This window comes from Simochromis diagramma, unplaced genomic scaffold, assembly GCF_900408965.1.
Source record: "Simochromis diagramma unplaced genomic scaffold, fSimDia1.1 OVJJ01000602.1, whole genome shotgun sequence".
Taxonomy (NCBI): domain Eukaryota; kingdom Metazoa; phylum Chordata; class Actinopteri; order Cichliformes; family Cichlidae; genus Simochromis; species Simochromis diagramma.
The window spans coordinates 8,010,949-8,020,156 of record NW_024387040.1 but is presented as its reverse complement, the minus strand read 5'-3'; the positions used below and the strand labels follow the sequence as shown (position 1 = coordinate 8,020,156).

The 9,208-nt window shown below is 39.6% G+C and overlaps 1 protein-coding gene across 3 annotated transcripts in view; it reads right to left on the bottom strand.

Annotated features, from left to right (window-relative positions):
- Nucleotides 1-3,402: 3,402 nt before the first annotated feature.
- plxdc2b (plexin domain containing 2b) overlaps nt 3,403-9,208 on the bottom strand; it is a 112,419-nt gene continuing 106,613 nt past the window's right edge. For all 3 annotated transcript variants that reach the window (XM_040043813.1, XM_040043814.1, XM_040043816.1), the window contains one exon: nt 3,403-8,685. In XM_040043813.1, coding sequence (XP_039899747.1) covers nt 8,566-8,685 — 120 coding nt within the window. In that variant the 3' untranslated portion in view covers nt 3,403-8,565. The remainder of the gene's footprint in view (nt 8,686-9,208) is intronic.

Below are 9,208 nucleotides of genomic sequence, written 5' to 3'. Positions count from 1 at the left end.
GCCTATTTCTAAATGAAACACTAAGTAAATACCAACATCCCTTCCAAACAGGCCATACTTGTTCAGTCTTTTTCCTGAACAACTAAGGCCTGCTTTCTAATTGTACTGTCTTGAATTTCAACATTTAACCTTCAGACCTGCAAGAACCCTCTGCTTTTATTTAATGTGCTCTCACTCGCTGATGATCAGTTAATCAAGTGCATTTGATCAGCAACAGCTGGCTGGCTGGAAGCACTAAGGGTGCACTTATTTTTTCATACACTGCTTCTGCATTTGATGTTAATCATTGATAAATAAATAATTGAACAGTGCAATCTGTCATGTGTTGTTCATTTGAGGTTGTGTTTTAATAATCTTAGGACCTGTGGATTCAGAGGATTTGTTTAAATACTTCCTAGTATGTCAAACGTTAGAAAAAGAGCGTACTTACTTTTAGACAGCAGCTGTCTGATTTATTTTCCTTCACGGACAGCAGTTTTGTTCTCTGTTTTGCCCACTAGATGGGAGTAAATCACCACAGAGGTGACCAGCAGCAGGATGATTCACAGCTGTGACGTGACCTTGGCCACAATAGAGCGATTAACTCGATTTGATGAATGTAATTGCTGGCTGTCTAGCTATTAACACCCGCTGATTACTGTTTATAGGTACAACATGCCGGGCTTGTGTTTGTGCAGCACACTCCATTGGTTCCTCAGGCCCCTCTTTGAGGCACACACAGCACTACTTGTATTAGATAATCTGAATTCTGTTGTTGTTCTTTGCAGCACTGAATCAGTCTCTGTAACAAACAGCTGAAGTCTGACACCTCTGCCTTGCTCCTTCGGTAATGTTTCCCCCCTTACTCAAACCTTTTTCATGCTTTTTTTTTTTTTTTTGCTTCTAGCTTGCTCAGCTTGTCTCCATCTCCCCTCTGCTGTCTTGTTTGCTCAGCTTTCTCTCTGTACTGCTGTAGAGCTCCATCTCCTCAATCTGCAGTGAGGCATTTCCAAAATCTACCTGATCCAAGGGTTTCACATAAACCGAGCGTGCAGCATTTTTCACTGTCATTTAAACACAGGTGTCAGAAAACTTCATGGCCAAACAAGATATTCAATTTTTGGAATGCCTCAGCCCAGGGGTGTAGATTTGGTTTTGACATTGGTGGGGACGGATGATTCAACCACCGAACCCTGCCCTGTTTCTTTTCTTTTTTTTTTCCTTTATGTCTTTGCTTCTTGACCAAAAAAGGAGAAATATACTTGCCTACATATGCTATTCTACATGCTTTTAAACAATTTAAAATTACAATTCATAGTTTTATATGTGAATTATATAATGTTAAATTACTATTAAACAAATGACTGACTAAAGTATCTTAGGCTTTAGTTTACTTCAGCCATATTCCATATAAATCAGGTATCATACAAACATAAAAATGGCTTCAAATAGAGTCATGACAATAAAAGAATATGACTTTAAGGACTTAACAACATTAGTTCAGTTATAGTACACTAACATCTCTGATACATTAGCACTAAGGGAACACTGAATGACCTGCTGGTTTTTGTCCATAAAACTACTCGTCTAAGATTTCCACAAAGTAAAAGATCGCTCAGCAAAATTATGCAACATTTTAGGCACTATTGCCCCCATCAAATCAGTGAGCTGGGATTTTTTTTTCTAAACATGAACTACTGTTACAGCAACAGACATGGACTACTGGTGCCCCACACAACAACTCAATGTCCACTATGTGAAGGAGCCAAACACATGCCTGCTCCTCTCGTTAACTGAGATAAACTGCTGGCATGTTTGTTTTACATCTATACTGTCCAGTCTCTCCTGGTGGACATGGCACACAGCAGCATTGTTTAATCTCATTTGAGTCATTGTTGACCTTAGCCATCTTTTTAGTCTTCTGAGAGCACTGAAGCTTCTTTCAGCCTCAGTACATGTGTTTTATCCTCAGATTACAATTATTCTGTGCTTGATGTGCCTCACCTTTGGCCCTGGCTCTTCCCCTCTGACTGCACTAGGACATATTGCTACCTGATAAAATACCACATTGATTCGTGCCATATAAAAAGTGAGACGTGTCAATTCAGATTCTTTGTCAAATATACACTAATGAATCAATTTACATCAGCAGCCTAACAACTGTCATGATAATAAATACTAGTTAATCTACAGCACCAAATCATCAGTCAGTCACCTGTGACCTCGCCTCTTCACCTCTGTCCGAGCTACAACATGGCAGAGCTGCCTCTGTCACCTGATAAATAACAGTGAGACATTCCAAATACATGCAGTCACACATGTGCTTCAAATACAGTCATGAACCACCAAATCATCATCCAATTTCACCTGTGATCTTGTATCACCATTACTCTCTGAGCTTTGTGTTGGTTCTTCTGTCACCTGACAAATAGGACACACATGACAATAAGAATAAAATGTGGAGCTGCTTCAGTGTTTCTGTCAATTTGTGCAGATCTTGACTCATCAGTAATGTTTGTAGTGTGAGTGCATTTTTAAAACAATTTGTGCAAACTGCACTACAGGGTGGAATATTTGCAAAATCATGACTACCTCATGATATTTCGTCTCAAAAATTAACCCTATGAATATGTCAGTGCCATATGATGAAATTATTGTGTCACCAACATTTTAACATTAGACATATAATTCTAACAGCCTCTGTAAACTAATACCCTGGCTTACTCGAGGCTGCCGTTTTCTCTGACAGTTTCAATCAAAATTAGAAATGTTACTCTGAGAGACTGAGAGAACTAATAGCGCTGCATGTTGTGCAGTTAGTTTCCAAAACACATTATTCATGGTTACATACGATTTTAGACTGATGTGGGCCAAAGCCTAGCATAGCCTGTAATGTTATTATGACGTACACATTTCATGAGTGAGCTTGACTTTATGCATGTTTTCATGTGTTAGAGCCCCGACTAAACTTCGAGAGATGAGGCTTGAGGTTGCCATTGTATTCAAGATGGTGGGTCAACATGGCAACTTCCACTAACCAGTTTATAAGACCCCAGTAGCTTCTTGGAAGATGTAATTACACACTGGTCAATGTATATTTATGAGTAAAATATTAATTTTTTCTATTACATAAACTAAAAAAGAAAAACTGACTACACCTTTAAATGTGTTTTTAAGTCTTGTACTTAAATTAAAGGCTCACAAATGTTGGAAAAATTAATGCAAATCCAAATAGTACTCATTTTGAATCTATGTACTGCGAGGGTCTGAAACTACAACATTTCTGCACAACTTCATGAAATATACTAAAGATATTGTAGTATATTTATACTAGCATAGTATAATCAAAAAGAAGTTGGACATGCATGCTTAAACAAAAGAAACATGTAATTTGGTGGACCATGCAAAGAAACAGACATGTGACTGTTTTTACCAACATTTTTTATTATTTCAAATGTAATCAAAACGACAGTAGTTACAGAAATTACAGACAGCTATGATACTTTATGATTTCGAGTCTTATTGTTTGCTATGAAAGTGTCATGATAAGATAAAACCAACATCACAGCTGGAAGAAAACTCCAATTCTTGTATCTGTATGTTGAGCTCGTGGAACATTTGCTGAATCTGTGACTCAGCATCATTTAATCCAACTCATAAGAGAGCAAAGAAAACAGCAGTAACCAATCCCAATGACACAACTGTGCTGCTTTTGTTAAAAGTGGGAGTGAAAGCCATTAGTCAGGTCCAGTGAAGCAAGTGAAGACTTTGCTGCTAGAAAGCCCAGTTTCCACTATCAGAGCATTGCCAGAGTGTGATAATTATTGTACTTGTGTGGCAAAGGTCCCATAATATTTCACAATCTCATTATTTTACAACACATAGTAGTTGAAATAAGCCGAGGCTGCCTCATTTTAGGACAATGGACTACAGCTTACACCTGTGCCTGCACACATCTTCTCTCATGACATCTTTTTTTTACCGATCTGACTTGTGTACAATAGTGCTCCTCAAAATATAATAACTGTAATCCTCTAGGATAACGTTTTTTCCATCTGGCAATGCTGCGCGACTGAAGTGTTTTTAGCTTTTGTAAATGTGTTCAGTGCAAACAAATGTGACCTCCGGTCACGTTCTCGGACTGCATTTTCACAGCAGTCGTTAAAACACTTGCAGTTTCAGGTGGCACTGTATGATACGTGGATGATTTGATCACTTTCAAAGAGCATTTCTCCACAGGGATCGATCTACCGGTACTAAAAAATAAAAAAATGGGCCTGGAGGTGTGGAGAAGCCATTGGCTCACAATTGTTAGAGAAATACTGCTGTGATGCATGCATGTCACGAACCACGACCCAGCTGCATAGCTCCACTGACTGAATGACTAGTGTATAGAGTGACAAAGGCTAACATGACTCAGAGCCGTAGACAATATAAAAGGCAGACATAGCTTCTAGCTCTGTAAAGTGACGCCGACTGTACCTTAAACCTATTTTTTTTTTTTAAATGTCCTGCAAGTGGAGACTCCTCTGGTTATAAAGAAGTCTATGGGGAAACTACACTCACCTCCCTTGCTTTGTGACCTCAGTATACAATTTACTTTCAGCTGCTCCCTTATTTACAAGGGGCCGCATGGCCATGTTTAAAGCTCTACACTAAGTAAATTAATGACTTTATTTGCTCAGTTGCTAGTTTCAGGTAATAGGACATAAATTCCATATTGTAAATTATGATAATTTTAAACACAACAAGGAAGGATTATTTAGGATGTCCTCATTGGTTAACAACATAAGGACGTTCCCAGCTGTGGAATTTTTCAGCTTTTGTGATTCCCGAATATGGAGTTTGATAACAAGTGGCTAAATTTAGTAGTCGTAAAGTTAAAGTCATGTGACCACGATGTAGTTCATATAGTTAAGATTTTATGCCTTGTGTGACTCTTCGAAAATCATATCTTTCTGAACACACTCAAGTAAAGTATTAAACAAGTGTTACTTCCCACAAAACCCCAAGGACAAATCTGGGTGATGCTAATTTGGCAGTTTAAACTTTTCTTTGCTTGATAGTGAAAATGACTTTTAAAGTCTTTTAAGTTGAACTTCATCATCGGGCTTGAATTTGCTTGGCCTGATTTTAACAGTTGGAGTCTATTAATCAGAGCCGACATTCACCTGACATCATTTAACATGGACAGTAGAGTTTTCTTATTTTTTACTTAAATGGGGCCAGAATAACGCTGCATGATTTCTGCTCATGTGGCTTCGCATCAGCTTGACGAATTAGTCCATTGATTGTCTTGTCCAAACTCCTTGGAGAAGAGATTTGCCTCCATGTGAGTGACTTGAACTGCCCACTCCGTACATGTGCTTGAAACTTGCTTGTAACTAAGACCTTAACTAAACGGAATAATTTAAAAATATTTTTTAGGAAGTGATTCTGTTCACTTCGCTCACCTAGTGGGACTTTACTGCACTTGAATGTGTTCTTTCCAAGGACACAGGACAACGTGGTGGCAACTTCACCACCTGCGACTTTAGTATTGTTTAATAAAAAAAACCTCCAATACAACCAATTTCAGAATGACAGGAAAAACTTTGCTAATATAAGTTCAATGAATTAAAATATTCCCAACACACATGTTATAAAATATAAGAGAATGTATTGATTCGAAACAGGCTCCTATGCTTTCCGCGTAGATTAACATGTATTTTAACCAAACAGGCAAAGTACTGGTTCCTCTAAAACGAACAAAGCAACTAAAACCCAAAGGTTGGTTGCTTAAGTGCGCTTACTACTGTTGTAGTTGTATTTTTAGTTGTGTACCTGCTTACACGTTGTGACTATGCTGGTACTAGCAGACTGCCACATTTGTTTGTTTGAAGTGAGTGAATGTATAACACTATCTCAGGTATCACTGTGCTGACTGGACTTGTTGATATATCATATCGATATCGAGGCTAAACTCTTCTTCCAGGACTCGTTTGTTAGCTGATGATGCAAACTTGAAATTAGTAGGTTAGTTAGATAGGCATACTGTTAATTTCTAATGGCTGACATTTTACCTCTTGTAATTCTGGTTATTCATAGAAAGGCTACTAAGAGACACTGGCAGTAGAACTCTTTAAATGTATTGATAATGCAAAGCTTAAGCTTTACTGTGCCTGGAATTGTAATAAGTTACTGGACAGTCGTTGATGGTGGGAAGGATTTAGCAAATGCTAATCAGAGAAGTCTAATTTTTATGACATCAAAAATGCTTGCACAGTATCACTTTAATCCATAGACTGTACACAAAGGATGGATGTAGCTTCCTGGTTTGAAAAGTGACATCAGTTTAGAGTGAAAACCTGCAATTTCTTTTAATGTCCAGCAGGGGTCGACTCCTCTGCTTGGAAAACAAAACCTTCATGTTTAGAGGTCTGTGGGAAACTGCCCTTGGGCGCTGTTGATCTATTACCGCAAACTTTTTTCTGATCAGTTCATGGCCTTAGCTGAGAGTTTCAAATCTTACTGAATATAACATAATTAAGTACTACTGCTGTTCCCTCATTTCCAAGGTAGATCCACATATTTGATTTGGGCGGATGCTTGTCCTGATGCAACCTTCTCATTTATCCAGGTTTGGGGCCAACGCAAGGAATACAGTAGCTTTTAAACCCTGGAGGTGGATTTAATGGCTCCTCCCCTCTTGAACTGGCTAGTTTTTCATATATAAGGCTTGTTTAATCGCTACACCATGGAGCCACCTGAATAAAGAATGACATAATATTTTTTTTTAAATTGAGGGTTTAGGCATATGATCAGGAATTTGCTAACCAATGAGTGATGTCACAGTGGCTACTTCCATCTTTTGTGTACAGTCTGTGCTTTAACCAACTAAACCTGCATATCCTGCCTAATGAGAGGTATGGAGTCTGTGGGGGGAGGTTGAGGTAAATACATGTGACTGAAATTCTGATTAGTCTTTGGTCTCAATGTCAACAAAGTGTAAATAAAAAGAATTCAGATGATTGGAGTTCTTATGCGTTTTCATAGAAATTAACGGATGTAATATTGCACATTTTATTACTCAGTAAAACTCCAGGATTTTGAGCTCTAGTTTGTTTAAATGAGTCTACAATCATTGGTGTAAAACATGATTTTCTCTTGAAATGAGTGAATTGTTGTGACAGCAATGACTAGAACACTATTCACATTTAAGTAAAAAAGTAGAGAAAAAAAGGCCACTCATAAAAAAATAAGAAAAAAAGATTCTCATCACTGCTATACTGCAAATGTTTGCCATGAGTTACCTGAATCTGCAAATGTTTTGGCCTTGGTATATACATTACTACGGTGACATGACAGCTATTAAATGTGGACACAGAACTGGTTACGCTTGGCAACAACTGGAAAATAAACCGACACTGTAAAAATGAATCAAATCTCCAACCAGACCAGTGTGTTTTCTGGCTCACGCAAACTGTATCCAGATACTTCTAAGTAAGATCAATAAGAGCCAGCTCAAATATATGCACCCATATAGCAGGTGGATGTCCAATCACTACTGTAAACTGTCTTCTGTATTCACACACGAGAATCACTTACACTCCAGAAAATATATTCACACTCACAAGCGCCTGTCTTGTAATTTTGCATTAGTACCACATGTCGAATGAGAAACAAAAAAAAAAGAAGTGCAAACTCTACTCAGGGACGAAATGGCACGGCAGTAAAGAAATCAATCCAAAGGGAAGGATAGTGTCCATCACCCATTAAAAAAACAACAACAAAAAAACCCCCACCTTACACTTCATTTTCACAAAATGAAACCAGCCCCCAAAAATCACAAACTAATTCAACACCGATGCCGAATGTTCAGAGCTTTACTCCCAGCTGTGATCGATCGAGTTCAGCTCGCGTCATATCACGCAGCCACAGCCTCTCTGTGCAGAGTGCACTGTGGAAAAGTCAATTAAGCCTGCTATGGTATTGAAAAGCAATACCGACGGTCTGTACAGATAAATGCGCCAACCCCTGTGAAAACATAGAGAAAGGAAAAGAAGGAAAAACCTGATGGATATACAAAGGCCTATAATGTGTAACCCCCATGGACAATAAAGTGGACATCTTCGTTCACACACTCTGTATTGATCCTGAAAATATATATTGTATAATTCACCCTGCTCCCCAACCCAACCAGACACACGGCTATCAGTCAAGCTGTACAGTCCCAACATGGCAACGCGATAGCAGTCGTAAAAACTCTCAACGAATGCAGAGTCGATGACGTCTGCGCTGTTCCCTCCCTCTGCCCCCCGGCAGCTCAGCTCCTTGCTAACGGGAGCTGAACAGTGGGTATGTCTGGGGATAGTCTTCAGGGGTGTCTCACTTTCTCATGTCATCGGTTACTGTATCCAGTCTCATCTAGCGCTCAATGGGCCGATTGTACAGTCTTAACGAGTCATTGTGTACACTGAGCTCCTCCACCGATAAGCGCATCCTGGAGGTTCCAGGTGAGAAGTCCCCGTGGAGCAGGAGAGAGGAGGGCTAGCACAGGAGGGAGGCTGCGGAGGGGAGGGAGGGATGTGGATGCCCCCTCCTCCCTCAGCACTGCTCGGACTCGATGAAGCCCTCCTTCTCCTGGCCCACTGGCTCCACCTCCGCGTAGGCTGGGTGACCCGACCCCCTGCGAAACTTCATGGCAGGCCACCTGCTCGGACGTCTCTACAGGAGAGAAGTTAAAGATTGAAGGTCAGACGCAACAAATGTGGTGAAGGTTAAAGGTTAGAGGTTGCTGTGTAGTGCATTCACCTAAAGCCCTTTTATTTCAGTGTCTAACTTGACATCTATACAGCGTATGGTGCCCTGTACCTAAGACCCCATTGGTCGCTAGCATATTTCCATGGTTACCTGTAGTTTGCATGAAAGATGGTGACTTACTTGTCACCTAACAGTGGAGAGGCAGTAAAAATTGAAAGAGTGCAACACAAACCAGAAATGGATATTGTTTGCTTTCAAAGTAAAATCAACTTTAACTTTGAAAGAAAGTGTTTCCGGTTTGCTTACTGTTTGCAGCCATTAGGTGTCATACAAACCATGGCCATCAGTGGTCATCTGCTTGGATCCGGTGCAGCACTATATACATCTTTGTGACTAATTTCACCTTTGTGAGTGCGGCTAGCCTCCAGAAACCACTCACAAACCAGTCACTGAATGCACACTAGCAAAACATATATTACACTTCACT